At 39.5% G+C, this 17,192-nt stretch overlaps 1 protein-coding gene across 3 annotated transcripts; it reads left to right on the top strand.

The window, feature by feature from the left end:
• The first annotated feature begins 501 nt into the window (after window positions 1-501).
• Window positions 502-10,794, top strand: LOC117535657 (sterile alpha motif domain-containing protein 12-like). Of its 3 annotated transcripts, none has more exons than XM_034200197.1 (5): window positions 519-635; window positions 2,534-2,699; window positions 5,756-5,906; window positions 6,752-6,892; window positions 10,126-10,794. In XM_034200197.1, exons 3-5 carry the CDS (start codon window positions 5,786-5,788, stop codon window positions 10,140-10,142), a joined length of 279 nt encoding a protein of 92 aa, XP_034056088.1. In that variant the 5' UTR covers window positions 519-635; window positions 2,534-2,699; window positions 5,756-5,785; the 3' UTR covers window positions 10,143-10,794. The 3 variants fall into 3 exon arrangements, with proteins under 3 accessions (XP_034056087.1, XP_034056088.1, XP_034056089.1); XM_034200198.1 differs by having other exon boundaries at window positions 564-635; window positions 2,519-2,699; XM_034200196.1 differs by lacking the exon at window positions 2,534-2,699 and having other exon boundaries at window positions 502-635.
• The last annotated feature ends 6,398 nt before the right edge of the window (window positions 10,795-17,192 follow it).

Here is a 17,192-nt window from a genome sequence, read left to right as displayed (position 1 = left end):
ATGCTATCTGAAAAAATGTTTTAAACGGAACTTGAAACAGAAACTGGAAAAAGGAAAGGGACATAAATATTAGTTTTTGGCCTTTAAACTATTAGGACTACTGACCTAATTTGGTGGTGCCTTCATGACCCCATCAACACCAATCAATATAGTCATGAAGTTGTACATAAACACGACAACAGCTCCAATATTCTAGTTCTTAATTTTTATTGTATACATTTTTTATAATAAATCACACCTTCAAGAGAAAAGTAGTGTACTGTGTAGTAAGTAGCCTTATATGTACCACTAACACCAATTCACAACTAAAGTGAGTTGGTAAGGCCCTCAAGGTGAAACGTTTCTTACGCCCTGTTGGATTTATTTGTAATGAAATGACCCCAATAATGAAAAACTTACACAGGAATGAAGGATGGAAGAGTTTCTTAGGGGACTTAAAGCTACAAAGCTACAGTATTGAAAAGGGAATTCGTTATGATGCACGTGCAATACAGATATTCCTGACAGCACTGAAGGCATCACGCAGCTGCACCTTAGTGGGCGGATCCGGGAAAAGGAATGTTTTTTGTGTTACCTGAACGTTACACTTCAACAGGTAGAGGAATATTCTGTCAAAAACAGACAACTGACTGAAGGTAAATATAACTTTCTACTCAGAAAAACATACTTAAAGTGTGTTAAGACGTAAGTGTTTAGTTGCACCTGCTGTTAAGGATGTTTGGTGTTATGAAATGCAGTTGTTGATGGGTGACTGTAATCCCTCTGTGTGCGGGCCGTATCTCTTCCCACGTACTCAGGCAACACGCCAAATTACATTCATATTTATTACATTCTCACCAGGCTTCATTTACCAGAACAGATGGAAAACTGCTATATCACAGAAAATACGTCTGAGAGTAACTTTCTAATTAATTAATTAAGAGTAATTCGGCATTTCCCTGCATTTAAGAAAACACGTTATTTGGTCGAAATGCCAACATTTTCAACCACATTTTATACTTTTTAAATCAACATTGAACGAAGTGTGTGTGTGTAAGGCAATGCAGTTTTCAATGAAGTGATGAATGACGAGTTTATAAAAAGCTTATACACAACTCTTAATATATTCTTAAATAGTCCTCTTTTAAGGAATTCATGCTTTAAACACTTTTAATTATTAACATAAAAATCAGCCCTAACTTGCTACCATTGTAGAACGAGTGCATTAAATCGAGATTGCATTAGGCTAAGAAAGGCTGCAAACAAATGAAGTCTCTGAACTTGTAAAACTCAACTGTAACATTTTAAGGCTTGTTCAAGAGATTAAGTAATTCTGCAAGGCACCACAAGATGGTAGAATCACACTTTAGGAAGCATGAAGGATGCATCTTGAATTTGTGTCCTGTTAGAACATTACGTCTGGTTTTGGTTCCCATGTGAACTCTGGTGATTCTTTATTTTGTCTTTTTGTTAAGGCACGTTCAGGATTACATCTTGATTTAGCCAATTTCAGACTGTAGTGATTAATGCACATTGTATGACTGTTTGTGTTTAGGCAACATTTCACTTTTTCACTTTTTTTATTTATGAAATTAGTGTTGGAGATAGAAATGTTTAAATTCCTCAACTATGGTATCAGATTTTTTTTCTTTTTTCTACTAATACTGAAGCTCAGGCATTATATATTAAATAAGAGACACATCTAAATACACCCATTTCTGCTTTAGAAAACATCCATCCATGTAACATATTTTGAAGTTATGTGGAAATATGTTTTAAAGGGTTTTTCAAATCACCAAGAGTGATATTAATGCACTGCTTTCTGTTTAAAACACCTACCTGGTACCACTTCTATGCATTATACTTTTAATACAGTTCCGTTTGCTATATATATTAAATCAAGATGCCAAGTCAAACCTGAATAGCTGCCCAAAAATTCACTTCAACGTCGCTACCCTAAAGCTCAATAAAACGTTCAAAGTAGAAGTAGCCTGGGCAGCAGCCAGCAGGCGTGTGTTTCATAAAGATTTAAACACATCCATTTGGATTAAGTTGTGGACATTAATTAATAAGTTGCAGTTATAGTACAGGATGGTAAAATCACCTTCAAAAAGCCAATTTCCACACCTTTCTTGTTCCCGTATATTACTTCTGTTTACAAGTCCTGGTTTACTTGTAACTGGGTGACATAAATGAATGCTTCAGAGCAAGACAAGAGGCTACACATCCACTTTATTTCCCTGAAGATGTCAGCCCAGTTTGGGAGTCATATCGTTTAGGAAATGCTGTCCAGAGGCATAAAATCAGCCGTGAGATTTCCTCCTTTACACTCGACCTGACTCTAGTTGTAAGTTTCCTCCGTGTCTTTGCCCCGGTCTAAAGGTCTTCAGCGTCTGTATGTCAATTACTCTGCTGGGACCTTGTTATTGCACCAGCCAATCACGCATCCCCCTTAATTAACACAGGAAATTACATTCCTATATTTATACCCCAATAACCAGACTGGTCTGCTGAAAAGGTCACATCAACAGTTTAGCAGTTTTTCGCCCTATAGCGGTGCAGCCCAGGAGGATAGAGCCGGGAGGAAAACCAGAAGAACCGCAGGCTAAAGAAAGTTTTTGGGAGAACTTTTCTGACTTGGTGTCGGAGTTGGTGGATGTCACCTTGCTGCTATTTTCAGCTCTGAGGGATCCCTCATCGTGATATTTGTCACCATCTTGGTAAGGCCATTTAATCTCAAGTGTTTTATTCATTTCCTTACGTTTGATGAACAACAGAAAACAATGTCCTCGGCTAATGCGCCCTGGGCAAAACCGCACATACCGCAAAACCGCCGCCTGCTGGTAAGGAGAGTTATTGCGCCGTTCGTACGTGCTACTTGGCCGTCGGCTGAAGTCTTTGCGGTGTGTTCCAGTGCGACTGTTGGCCAAGACGCAGGAGACGTGAGGCGACGCAACAGTCGTGTTCCGTCGGGACGTGTTCTTTGGTGTCAGTTTGGTGTGTAGGCCCCTTAAGATCCTGCAGAGGGACAACTGCTTGTTCAATGTGATACAAGTATACTTAAAGAGCCTGTGACAGCATCCCAACAACTGTTGTGCAATGAAATATTGGGCTACTAGTAATCTCGAACCGTCAGTTTAAAAAAGAAAAAGCGATACCGTTCCGTTAAATATCAATAATTTCGAACATCGCGGGGAAATTCCTTCGACTCATTTTGAAGTTTTGGGGGAAGCCGGAAGTGACGTCAATGCGGGAACGCTTCACTGTGCGGCGAGAGAGCCAAACACGGACAAAGTGTGTTGTCATGCGTAGAAATGGTGAATTACTGAGTTTAGGCACGTTAATAACGTTGTAATGAAGTTGACTACAGTATATTCATATTTGTCAGTGCTTTCATGTCAATTCGGCGAACATAAACATAAATGATCGTGGTGAAGATGATGATTACATTAAGATTAAAAATCGGTAGTGAGAGCTACTGAATTTCCTCCCGTAGGATGTGATATAAAAACAAATCGATTATTTTTGTAGTTGTAAACTCAAGTGGATGAAACTACATGTATTAGTGCTTTCATGTCAATTCGGCGAACATATGATACATTAAATGATCGTGAGAATGATGATTAAAAATCGTTTGTTTCTGCATTTCCTGATGAGAAAACAAACCGATGCTTTTTGTAGTTGTAGTACACCAACATCGATTAAACGTGTGTTTTTTTCACCACAATGTTGGGAAATTAATGGATAAAATGCACGGATTATTATTATTATTATTCCCACTCCGATCGGGACACCAGGTCCACCGTTTCCCCGCAGCGAGGCTCCCCCCGTTGACAGTTTACGTGGGCTGGGTGCAGTCGCGGACTGGCCATCGGGACGAATCCCGATGGGCCGGTACCGAAGTGGGCCGGTCGGATAAGTCACTGCACATCCCCCATAGGCGGCGCGTGAGGCTCAGGTTTGGGAAGGCTAAATAACTTTTTTTACCTGACGCTGCCCGCCTCCGTCGTCTATAGAAAAGAGATCAACTCAGTGTGCGGAGTTTAAATCTCTCAAGTCATATTACAGGATAAAGGAAATACAGTTTAAACTGCCGTAGGCCTATGCAGAGAAGACGCCGACGTGTCGCACTTATCATTCATATTACATCGTCAATCAGATCATCGATCATATAATATCATAATATATCATATATTTCCTTATCTGCCGTGTCTGGCCGTGCAACACTTACAGTGTCACATACTGTATGCAGAAGTATTATTTTAAGCAACACATTATGTTGACGAAACACTCGAGTCAAATGTAATTAAAGTCAGATCCACTCGTGTCTTAGACGTGAACGCACTCTCAGCTGGAGAGAGAAACCCTGGCTTGATTTACCGAGTTGATAACCAGCGTCGTAGGACCGCTTAGCGAGATCTCGTTTGTTAGTTTGTTGTTGTTAGTTTGTTTGTTACTCAAACATATCCAGGGTCTGTTGAACTGGCTTCGTAGTACAGGGCACAGGTGGCTAGCAGCGCTAATGTCAAACACACACACATTGCATTATATTTGTATTTTACCAGGATGCAGTGACACAAATATTTACATATTTACATGTACTATCTACAGCACCCGCCGCCCTGACATCCCCCACTCCCCCCGTTGACAATTTAATAGCGGTACAGAAGTGGGCCGGTCGAGAGTCCCGGGATGATTTTTAGTCCCATTCCACCACTGGCTACATGACCGTGTGATCGCCCATATTGACGCACCTAATTCCTAAACTTCTAACAGATACAACATAAACCGATCCTTCAGCCTCATGTGAGCTCTCAGACGAGCTCTCAGACACGTTCAAAATGAAACTGTCTGAGCTGTCTGAGCTTGCTGCTGTGTGTGCCATCGTGCGTTTGCATGCAGCTGCTGGGATCCTGAATGGTGCAGCTGGAGCGCTGTGCCCGCAATGACGTCACACGTAATTTGGCGGGACTTGAAGAATCCCCGAGCAGATCCAGAAAATGGTCAACATTGAAGGGCAGATTAATGGTTATCAAAGTACAAATATCCAAAATCAGTTCAGTAACGGTTTTCAAGGCGACAATATTTACTCAAATTGATGGGTTTGGATGATGGGGGGAAATCGTGTCACAGGCTCTTTAAACTCTGGTGAGGTGAACTTCAATAATCACAGGAACACTTTTCACGTTCATACACAGCACTGGCTGTCCTTATTGAAATAACTGTACTTCTTTCTGTTGAGATCATGTGGCTGTGTTATTTATTTTCTTCTGGATAAAATGTTCTGTCAAATCTTTAAAGATGTTAATGACAATTTGGATTTCAAACAAATATTGAGTGATTAATTGCTTACAAATAACACTTAATTGCAGCCTGACACACAATAAGTGATGTGTCTTTAAGTTTCACTTTGAATGTTAAACATGAAGAATAGAAAAGAATATTAAGTGACTCTAATTATTATATTAATGAAGTCATCTTTGGCGTTTGCAGCTTTTTGCCAGTGTTGCTGCAAACCTCAATCTAATTATTCGACTCTGTTTATTTGACCTCAGGCTTGATCTGCTGTAAGTAGACCCATTAGGTCATTGTTGAATCATGAAGTGACAAAGCTATGATAGATGGTTACACAAATACTTCTTTCAAACATTTTTGTAATTGGAGTATTTCATATCTGACAGCTTTCTTATCCATGAAATGGCCAAACGTAAATTTGCCGTTAAGTAGTAAACGAGTTAACATGTTGATCTTATCTATTGTGGTTTTGTATTTCCAGAGTGTGCTCCTCCTGCTGTGTTGCAGAGTGATGGGCCTGTCTAAGCGCGTGTCATCGTGGTCGGTGGAAGAAGTGTTGGAGTGGATGCAGGGTTATCACCCGGCCAAGATGGACACGCTCCAAAAAGCCATAATTAAACACGCCATATCAGGTATCAAGTCATGCATCACACTCAACCTGCTTTGTTTGCACAGTTCATTGAAGATAAGATCTGTTGGGGAAATACTGAATGTCCTCTTCCAATATGAGAGTACACATGATAACAAAGGTATCCCAACTGTAGCTGTGAACATGACAGGATGTCTGATTACCTAGAAGAGCATCAGGACTGTTTTAGGCATATGATAGCTATGTGATTAACATGATGATTCAGCCTCTATGGAGAGAGACATATGACAAGCATGCTCATTTCTGACGTGGAGCTAATCTGAAGTAAACATTGAATACTGCTTTCTATTCCTCCATCTTGTGACTGTGTAACTCCCTCTCTTGGATATCAGCATGTGAAGGACACTGTTCAGGAACTAGTTGATGCTCTGTACGTGATGATACATGGATCCTGAGATTGAAGCTCAAGCCGGTGACGAGTGATAATTGACATTTTTAAGTATTTAGAAAAAGTCCGAATTTTGAGAAAAAGTCGGGATTTTGAGATTTTAAGAAAAAGTCAGGATTTTGAGATTTTAAGAAAAAGTCAGACTTTTGAGATTTTAAGAAAAAGTCAGACTTTTGAGATTTTAAGAAAAAGTCAGACTTTTGAGATTTTAAGAAAAAGTCAGAATTTTGAGAGAAAGTAAGAATTTTGAGAGAAAGTAAGAATTTTGAGATATTTAGAAAGTCAGGATTTTGAGAAAAAGTCATTTTGAGAGAATGTAAGAATTTTAAGAAAAAGTCAGAATTGTTCAGACTTTTTTTAGACAGAATTTGTTTGTAGAGAGATTTGATTGTACTGTACACACACATCCAGTTTATGAATCAATGAACGCTGTCTTCCAGGCCGGGTGTTGCTGAGGCTGAAGGACCATCACCTGGAGCTCCTCGGGGTGGAGGCTGAGGAGCAGCAGCAGGAGATCCTGCAGGACGTTCTCCTCCTCAAAGTACAGGAAGAAGTCCATGAACTCAATGACATCTGCTCAGGTGAGAATGCTCAATTATCTTTTTGCAAAGATTTTAGATTAAGATGTTGTTGTCACAGGCAAGGCAAGTTTATTTATATAGCACTTTTCAACACAAGGCAATTCAAAGTGCTTTAGAAAAATGAAAGACATTAATTTAATTTAATTAATTAATCGTTTATTTGGCGGGACAATGCACAGTGATGAACACTTAAAACGTTAAAAATGTGTCAAGCGTAACAGTAACAGATTTAGCTTTGAGCTAATTTCCATCCGCAGTCCCTCACATAAAACATTTAAGAAAATTACATTTTACAAACATAGCAAAAACAAAATACATGATATGCAAAAGAAAAAGAGCAGCATACACAAGTATTCATGACATTACATTACATTACATTGCATTTAGCTGACGCTTTTATCCAAAGCGACTTACAATAAGTACATTCGACCAGGAAGACACAACCTTGAAGAAAACAGAATCATAAAGTACATCAGGTTTCATAGAGCCAAACATTTCAAGTGCTACTCAACTGGCTTTAGATAAGCCAGTCCTTTATTAGTATATAAGTGCTTTGTTAATAAATCTATCGCTCGAAGTGGAGTCGAAAGAGATGGCAGTACAATATAACAGCAACGACATATAAGGTGCCAGAGAAGATACAAGAGCTAAAGTGCAAGAGGAGATACCCCTGTGCATTTAGTGGTGACTGCACGTCTGTTTGTTTCTCAACCATTCTTTGAGTTGACCTTTGAAGCTATTGAGAGTGGGATAATCCCGTATCTCAGTTGGGAAGCTATTCTAGAATTTAGAGCATAAAACACATTTGAAACATTTAAAAAGCAAAGATCATAAAATGTGAATAAAAGTTACAGTGCAGAGTGAGATGTGAATAGTTCAATTAAAAGTAGCTTCAAAAAGAAAAGACTCCAGCCTGGATTTAAAAGTAGTCAGAGTTGCAGCGGACTTCAAATTCTTACATTCCTCTACCCCAAATCTTCCTGTGAAATTATAGTTATTTTTTTCTAACATTCCTTTCATCCTTCTCTTTCAATCATGTTGCATCCCCAGACAACACAGTTTCCTGTTTTACTGTTACCTGAACCCATCTTTGACCTTTGAACCTCTTTAATGCCCCGGAAATTAGGGATGGGTACCGAGCCCCGGTATTAAACGGGCCCCGGGGCTGAATTATTAAAGACCGTGGTACCGTTAAGCTCCGACATTATCGGTCTTTTTGTCGGTACTGGAGGTAACCGATGTATTTATTTTGTTAAAGTTTCAGCTATTCTGTTTACAGTTCTGTCATCAGACTATTTCATATGATTTGTTAAAACACTGTTGTTTCTTTTGATGTGAAATATTATGTATTTCATTTAAATAAAAAGCAATGTTAGTTTTGTTCACAATTTGTTTAGTTAGTTTAACTTTTTTTTCTCTCCAAAAGAACCGATAAAAGTACCGTTAAAAGACCGGACCGATAAGCGGTATCGATAAAAGTAGTAGTACCGTTAAAACCTTAAAGATACCCATCCCTACCAGAAATAGGATATTTAAACTTACAGGGGGATTTTTGTTTTCCCAGCTGATGTACAACCTACTGTATGTTCACATGGAAACACACAGATGGCAACAGGTATACTAGACCCTCCAGAAAAACGCGATTCTGCGATCGCAGAATTTACCGCATAATCAGCAAAATGGTGCAGATTTTTAAAAGGCCGCATATTTTTAAAAGGCCGCATAATCCCCGCATTTTTCCACATAAATTTGAGAAAACATTTTTTAACTCGTCTTGACGTGAAGTGATGATGACGCGACGTCATCAGCTCGCGCATCACAGAAGGTAAACAACACCGTAGAGTGAACGTGTGGAGCTCACACGAGAGAGAAAACACCAAGATGAAAAAATGTAATCCATCTCATTTACCGACGAACATTTCTGCATTTCAAAGCAGTACCCCGATGTCTTGCACGAAAGTGGGGGGAAACTATTCTGCACCCCGTGCAACTGTGTGTTGGAGCATAAGAGAACATCGACGGTGACGACCCACTTTGATTCATTCAAAGATTCGAAAATGCTTTCTGCTGCTGCCGACAAGAAAGCCAAACAACTCACGTGTGTGTGTGTGTGTGTGTGTGTGTGTGTGTGTGTGTGTGTGTGTGTGTGTGTGTGTGTGTGTGTGTGTGTGTGTGTGTGTGTGTGTGTGTGTGTGTGTGTGTGTGTGTGTGTGTGTGTGTGTGTGGTGTGTGTGTGTGTGTGTGTGTGTGTGTGTGTGTGTGTGTGTGTGTGTGTGTGTGTGTGTGTGTGTGTGTGTGTGTGTGTGTGTGTGTGTGTGTGTGTGTGTGTGTGTGTGTGTGTGTGTGTGTGTGTGTGTGTGTGTGTGTGTGTGTGTGTGTGTGTGTGTGTGTGTGTGTGTGTGTGTGTGTGTGTGTGTGAAAAATAGCCCAATTGCTTTTACAATAAATAAACATTGAATGTGTTTAATTGAATAGTAAAGGGGTTTAACGTTAGTGGCAGGTTGTGTGTGAGAGAGAATAAATAAATAATACAGCCCAATATTTATTTTTTCCGCATATTTCGCAACTTCCCGCAATTTCACCGCATAACATCACATAAAACCCCGCATGTTTGATCGCAAACAAGGATTTTAGCCCGCGTTTTTCTGGAGGGTCTAGTATACATTACATTACATGTTAGACGCTTTTATCCGAAGCGACTTACATACTCAATACTGTGGGCAATCCCCACAGGAGCAATTTGGGGTGAAGTGTCTCAGGGACACAACGACATGCTGACTGCAGTGGGGTTTGAACCTGTGCCCACCTGATCCGAACACCAAGACACTAACTCACTGTGCCACAGCCTCCCTCACATATGGCCAACTTCGAATAAAAACAATACAGAAACTTAACGTAGCACGCATATTTTCTGCTGTCATGTTTAAGATAAATGCCATATTCTAAAATAAGCAGTAGTAAAAAGTAGCTCTTCATTCCTGTGAGCAATGCTTGGGATTCTCAGGAAAAAGATGCATTAACATAGAAGATATTAGTGATTTTGTGGTTGGCTTATTCCCCGTTTTAGGAATATATTATACACAAATGTTAAGAGTCACCAGCATTTAATTTGAGTTACCAAATCCACCAAAAAAGACACATCTCAAGGTTATGATTTTAGTTCTTGAGTACCATTTGTGTCCAACAAAAGGGGACTTCTAACTTATTTTTCTTCATTTTGTTCTCTTTGCTAGAGTGTTTTTCTACATAGCAGGGAAACAAATATCTTCAGGAGGACATCGCCTTGTTTGTTTTTTTCATTTCTATCTATTCATCCAAGTGAAGGAGGGAGTGATGGAAATAACAAGACAAGGTGAAAGAGAAAGAAGAATCGATGAAGAATGAAGAGAGAAAGAAACCCATTTCCTGACTGAAATCTGACCTGTGCAGACGGATGAGATTAGTTTTTGTCTGAGCGGCTTTTTTAGCCTTGCTGTCCATTAGTTTCTGTCTTCTGTCTTTCTCTATAGTGGGTTAACATCCTATCAGGAAATATTTGTAGCTATTTTAAACCACTTTAGTCACGACTGAATTGTCTCAACAGCTCCTGGAAACATTTTAATAATCGTTCCCAATCCCAGAGGATGAATTATAATGCTATTCATTTTTTACTCCAGTACCATCAAGTCAGAATTGTTATTCGTCTAATTCTTTGGTATATGCACAATACAAAAAAAAACCCAAATAGGCAAGATGATAATATTTAATTTAATGTATAAAGCGGTTTTCTAAATACACTTTAACCCTCCTGTTGTCTTCGGGTCAAATCTAACCGATTGACTACTTTCATCAATCATAACTTTTTAGTTTTACATTCGATTGCATTCAGGCTTTATGATATCCTTCACAGTAGACATTTGAACATACAAATTGCTGATCACCACTTTCATTGTATTTTGGATGATTTAGTCAACTTTGTAACACCATGGTGTTCCCGGTGACCGCCATAAAGAAAAGGAATTAGTAACCATCCGGATCAGATAAAACACACACACACACACACACACACACACACACACACACACACACACACACACACACACACACACACACACACACACACACACACACACACACACACACACACACACACACAGAGATGTGTTCCCCCCCCCCTTATGTGCCCACCGCCCATGTGAATCACACCTGGCACACACACACAACAAATTGACACATTTCCCGCTCTTATGTGCCCCTCCCCCCACATGGATCACACCTGGCACATGCATGTTCAGTGTCTGTTCTTTGTATATTTACTGCAGTTCTTCATGTATACCAGTAGTCTGATACAATATGTACAGTTTGAAAGGGTGTTAAATTAAATGTGGTGATGACTAATGGTTTTTGTGTTAATGTAATAGCAGTTTAAACAGGACCGGTCAAATTTGACCGCGAACACCAAAGTAAGGTGGGGGGGGGGGGGGGGAACGAAGACAATAGGAGGGTTAAGAAAACATTTCAAACAACCATAAAAATAGGAATGACAAAAAAAAAAAAAACATGCAATGAATTTAGAGAAAATACAAAGTAAACAGAGATTGGTATGTTTTTGTATGTTTGATGTGATTTATCCTGTTTTAAGAATGGTCAATTGTGAATGTCTTCAACTGAAACGGTCCATACATTTCTGGATGCCTTTTTATAAATGAACTTTTTCATTTATTTATTTTGCCCTACTTTTAATGTATATTCTAGGCATCAAGACCACTCCACATTTCTATGAATGTTACCTATCTGCTACCTGTCTTGGGCCTCTCTTAAAAAAGAGATTTTTAATCTCAATGAGATCCTGGTAAAATAAAACAATGAAAAACGAACAGTAAGAGGTCATGTCTGTTTGTGTACATCAGTTCACGTCATTAAGTATGGTTGTTTGGATTGACACTCGACCCACGTGTGTCTCGTCTTTTTGCTGCAGCCTCTCAATCACATCCAGTTTTCCACTATCATTTTAGAACTGAGAGAAATACCCAGGACCCATGTTTTCTATGGCTGCACCATTTCATCAAAAGGAAAAGTTCCATACCTCTTGAAAATATGGTTATTACACACAGTTTCATTTATTTAAAGATACGCGTTTTGGGGTTTTCTCTTTCCTGTAGTGTGTTATATAGGTTTTTGTGCATGTAAATGGTCTGCAAAGGCTTAAATCCCAATGTCTCCTCCAGAGGGAGTTTCCCCTTCCTGAAACTCTATAATTGGACTCCTTTATTTACTTAACATGAAATCACTATGTAACACTAGTGCTTCTTTTGTACTTGATATGCTAAGGGGCCAACCCAGTCTCACGGCATTTCGTGTTCACCAACACGATTTTTAATCTATTGATTCGTGTTCACCAACACGATTTCCCCCTTTTTTTCGTGTTGCACAGCACGATTTTAAATGCAATGTATTTCTACTGGTAATGTGTTTCGTGCCTGCAGCACGTCTTTTTCTCCGGTCGGGTCGTGGAAGACCGGAAGCTGTGTGGTTCATAAAAACATGTTTTTACTCAATATCAAGCCACAATTATTGCTTTTATTTTAAATCGTATCATTTCGGACTTTTGTTGCCGTCTGTGAGGAAAATAAATGGGGCTCAGAGCCTCAGAATACTGAAATCTGTATTTTGTATATCTTTTTTTCCTTCTAATTTGTTATTCTTTTCAAAAATAACACACTATTATTTACTCACCAATAACACACAATTATCCTTGCTTTTATTTATTGGTTTAATTCCATAATCTCGGGCTTTTTTGGCGTTCGTCAGGAACTGAATTTCAAAATAAAAATAACCAGAAACAGACGTAGGCCTCTAGGAGTTTAGGATGGCCGAAGACACTACACTACCCATAATCCCCAGCAGCTATCGTTTAGGACTACATTCCCCGTGATTAATCTTCAAACTCTGGGATTGGATGTTGGAGTGTCAGTGCCCAAGGTTACGCCGAGCGTCAAACAGCTGTGTGAAATGGAACGAAACCACGCCAGACTATCCAAAACTGGAATCGAACGTCCCCCCCCCCCCAGAACTACACATGCTGGCTATTGTGTTTCGCAAAATGTTCTATGGGACGTCTCTACTGAACGTTTTCGTTTTTCCCACAATTAGAAGTTGCCAGTATTAAACACATTGGTGTTATCAAATGTAAAACATATAATTAATACATGGGTGAAAATCGCTTGTGTCCATAATGTGCAGCATTAATATATACCCACATGACAGCTCATTGTTACTTTGTAATTCTACTCCACTACAATTCAGAGTAGGGATGCACGATATTGGTTTTTTGAAACCGATACCGATAACTTCCTGCTTCTCAAGACCGATACCGATAACACAAAAATATTTACGCCACTAATTATTTTAACGCGATTAACGCATGTGTATTTTTTTCCTCGGCCGCCCCGTAGTTTCAGAGCGCATCGAGTTTAAAATACCATCTACAAGCTGATGCTGACAGCCCCGCTCCTGCCGCCCGCTTCTGGCAGACCACACTTCCACGCTCACTGGCAGGCACCGGCTGGCCATCTGGAGGACCGGGAGGGTGTGTGTATGTGTGGCCCGAGCGAGCGAGAGAGAGACCTTACGTGCATTGTTGTTGTTAGCATCTGGTGCTAGCTAGCTGCGCTAACGGATATACGGAGCTGTTTAAATGAAAACAGAGGAGCGACATTTCGCCACAACTGCGCCGAGCACTTGACTTTATGCAGGAAGCCAGACAGTGGGACATTGTACGAAAAGTCACTCCACTACACTTATTTGAGTTACTTTGCAGATTCTGATTAATGATGTGAAATATAAACAACCCTTAAATCAGACTAAGGTGATTGTCAAGTGCCAACAATCAGGAGAGCTATTTGATAGTTGGCGCGTCGAAAGGAGCCAGTTGAGGTGGTTCGGGCACCTAGTTAGGATGCCACCTGGGCGCCTCCCTAGGGAGGTGTTCCAGGCACGTCCAGCTGGGAAGAGACCGAGGGGTAGTCCTAGGACCAGGTGGAGGGATTATATCTCTTCGCTGGCCTGGGAGCGCCTTGGGATCCCCCAGTCATAGCAGGTTGATGAGTGGAAAGGAACGTTTGGGGCTCTCTGCTGGAACTGCTACCCCCGAGACCCGACCACGGATAAGCGGGAGAAGATGGATGCTTGAGAAGACTAAACATTTATCTGCAATTGACATGAATGGAAACGAGTAATAAAGTATATTCATTACTCGTTATTCTCTACTAATAGTTAATTAAAGACTGTATATTATGGCTATTTTGCACATCCCTTTCAAGATTTTCAAAGGTTTATTGACATGTCATATACACAACTACGGTGTATGCAATGAATGAAAATCTTGGGTCACAGGTTCCTCAACAGCGCAGTACAAGACATCTATCAATATGTGTGTACCTCCACCATTAAACTGTCATATTCTGCACATTTCTTATACTATCTACATACATAAGAGTATAATTCATATGTATAATATCAGTTAAAATAAGTGCTTCAACATAGTTAACATTGCAGGAAAGCAATATATTAGACGTTAAGTACTTTGTCAGGCTTAATATTTATCTGTAGATAGATACCCCCAACGTTTTTTTCTTATTTAAAAGAAGACCTTAATCTAAAGTATTATTTAATGTTTAAATAAAGGTTAATTCGTTTTTCTGTTTTTAATATCTTTCCTGCACTAAACTGTTTTATTGTAGAGATCACTTATAGTATCTTCTTGATTTTTTATATTCTATATTTCTATCACATACCTTCTTCTACTTTTCCCCTATGAAAGTATGTACTCTTAATATTTTTTTAATCAAATATAACACATAAAAACAATAATTCAATAACGTGCTTTAACCACTAGGCGGTGCACACAAGGTACACACAGCCATAATAACTATTAGTGTAGGACACTTATGTATGTACAACATCTGAAGATGTGTAGTTTTATTCATGCTTTCACATAATTTTACAGCATATTGCTATACTATTTCAGACTCAGTATTTACATTCTTATATTCAAAGAAAATCAGTAATATCTTTAAAAACTACAAGTCCTTTTATATCAGCTGTGCACCGTTATGGTGTAAATATAACCTATCTATGAATTAGATCAAATGTAAAAGTCAGCCGAATTAGTGTTGATACGGCAAGGAGACGTATTGTGTGAAGAGAAATTGAAGATGTTGTTTAATTGTTGATATATTTATGATCCACGTCAAGTATTCAGTTTCGGCGGCATTTCTTCCAGCTTTTCCCAGTTTTCCCATTTCTTCTCATCAGGGCTCTATAAATAAAGAACTACGGCAGATCTGTAATATGTAATGCAGCCGAACCGTGTATTACAATGCCGTTATGTGATGACTTTCAACGAGAAAAGCAAGAACACTCGGAATTAAGTATTATTTTATTCTTTTAAAATGTTTTCCGGATTTCATATCATATAAACACCAAATCCCAGCATGCATTGCGGCTAAAATATCCAATCAACGAGCTTAAACCATAGCTGAGGATCTTGGGTAATCGCTCGAAATGCCTACGTCTGTTTCCGGTTATTTTTATTTTGAAATTCAGTTCCTGACGGACGCCAAAAAAGCCCGAGATTATGGAATTAAACCAATAAATAAAAGCAAGGATAATTGTGTGTTATTGGTGAGTAAATAACAGTGTGTTATTTTGAAAAGAATAACAAATTAGAAGGAAAAAAAGATTTAAAAAATACAGATTTCAGTATTCTGAGGCTCTGAGCCCCATTTATTTTCCTCACAGACGGCAACAAAAGTCCGAAATGATACGATTTAAAATAAAAGCAATAATTGTGGCTTGATATTGAGTAAGAACATGTTTTTATGAACCACACAGCTTCCGGTCTTCCACGACCCGACCGGAGAAAAAGACGTGCTGCAGGCACGAAACACATTACCAGTAGAAATACATTGCTTTTAAAATCGTGCTGTGCAACACGAAACAAGGGGGGAAATCGTGTTGGTGAACACGAAATGCCATGAGACTGGGTTGAAGGGGCGGGACATCTCTAAGTGGTTGACCAATCACAACAGAGCCGGCCATTTAACCAATCAGAGCAGACTGGGCTCTGGTTTCAGACAAAGGGGGAAATAAATATGAACCTGAAATGTAGCTTAATATGTCCACTTCAAGCCAAATTCAATGATTTATCTCCAAAAAAGTGTTCAACAAAGTTATGGCCCTGTTGAGAAATGTCTGAAAACATTTTAAAATGTAGTTATTTGGGTTTGAGCAATGCACAGGATGACTTTTTAAGATGGACTAACCTTGTAAAATGTGTCTTTAATTACAAACATGCACTAAGAGAACCTTACTCACAAAGGCATTAAAAGGGGAAGAGGCATACTGTTAAGAGTGAGAAACAACTTGCTCAGGAAAACTTCATCAAACTTCCTAAGTGACCTTTCCTCTCTTTTCCTGACTTTTTCTGTGTGTGTGTGTGTGTGTGTGTGTGTGTGTGTGTGTGTGTGTGTGTGTGTGTGTGTGTGTGTGTGATTAATACCCCAGGAGATGGTGTGACATTTGATTTGGCGGGGTGTGGTTGGAGAAGTGCTTACTCGGCACAAACGTAAATCTACCTCACTGATGGAGTGAAGGGGGGGGGGGGGGGGGGGGGTGATGAAATACACCACTGACCCTGACGAAAGAGCCTGACGCTAAACACACTAACGGCCCGTCTACACTACAGGCATCGAAAAATGCTTTCAACGCTTTGCCCATTCACTTGAATGGGGTGACGTAGTTGATTTTGAATCTTCGCCGAACTGCATTGTGGGGAGCGGAGCGTGGCTTTGCAAGCATCGAGCCTCCAATAGACGCTCGCGATGCTTGCAACGCCTTGCCATGCTACCCACAATGCAGTTCGGCGAAGTTTGAAAATATCCTACGTCACCCCATTCAAATGAATGGGCGAAGCGTTGAAAGCATTTTTTGACGCCTGTAGTGTAGACGGGCCGTAACGCTAAATCCGCCTTTTGCAAATGATGTCCTCTTTTAGGAAATGGCACAACCAGAGTACGTTGTATTGTGCATATTCAATAATGTAACCTGAAGTTGTATTTGTATTACAAAAATATAATTGCTTATGACTCAAAAAGTGATTTTTTTTTGGCACCAGTTGATTGACATCATTAAGTATGTGGAAACGTGTGGTTGTTAATCTCATTTAAAAACACATTGACATCTATGTTTATTGTTGGCATGTTATATAATTTGTTCATATTTTTCATGCAATTTTATTTTGAACACTTTGTGGTGGTGA

This window comes from Gymnodraco acuticeps, unplaced genomic scaffold, assembly GCF_902827175.1.
Source record: "Gymnodraco acuticeps unplaced genomic scaffold, fGymAcu1.1, whole genome shotgun sequence".
NCBI classification, from domain to species: Eukaryota; Metazoa; Chordata; class Actinopteri; order Perciformes; family Bathydraconidae; genus Gymnodraco; species Gymnodraco acuticeps.
The sequence above is the reverse complement of the archived record's forward strand: the minus strand, read 5'-3'. Positions and strand labels throughout refer to the sequence as shown.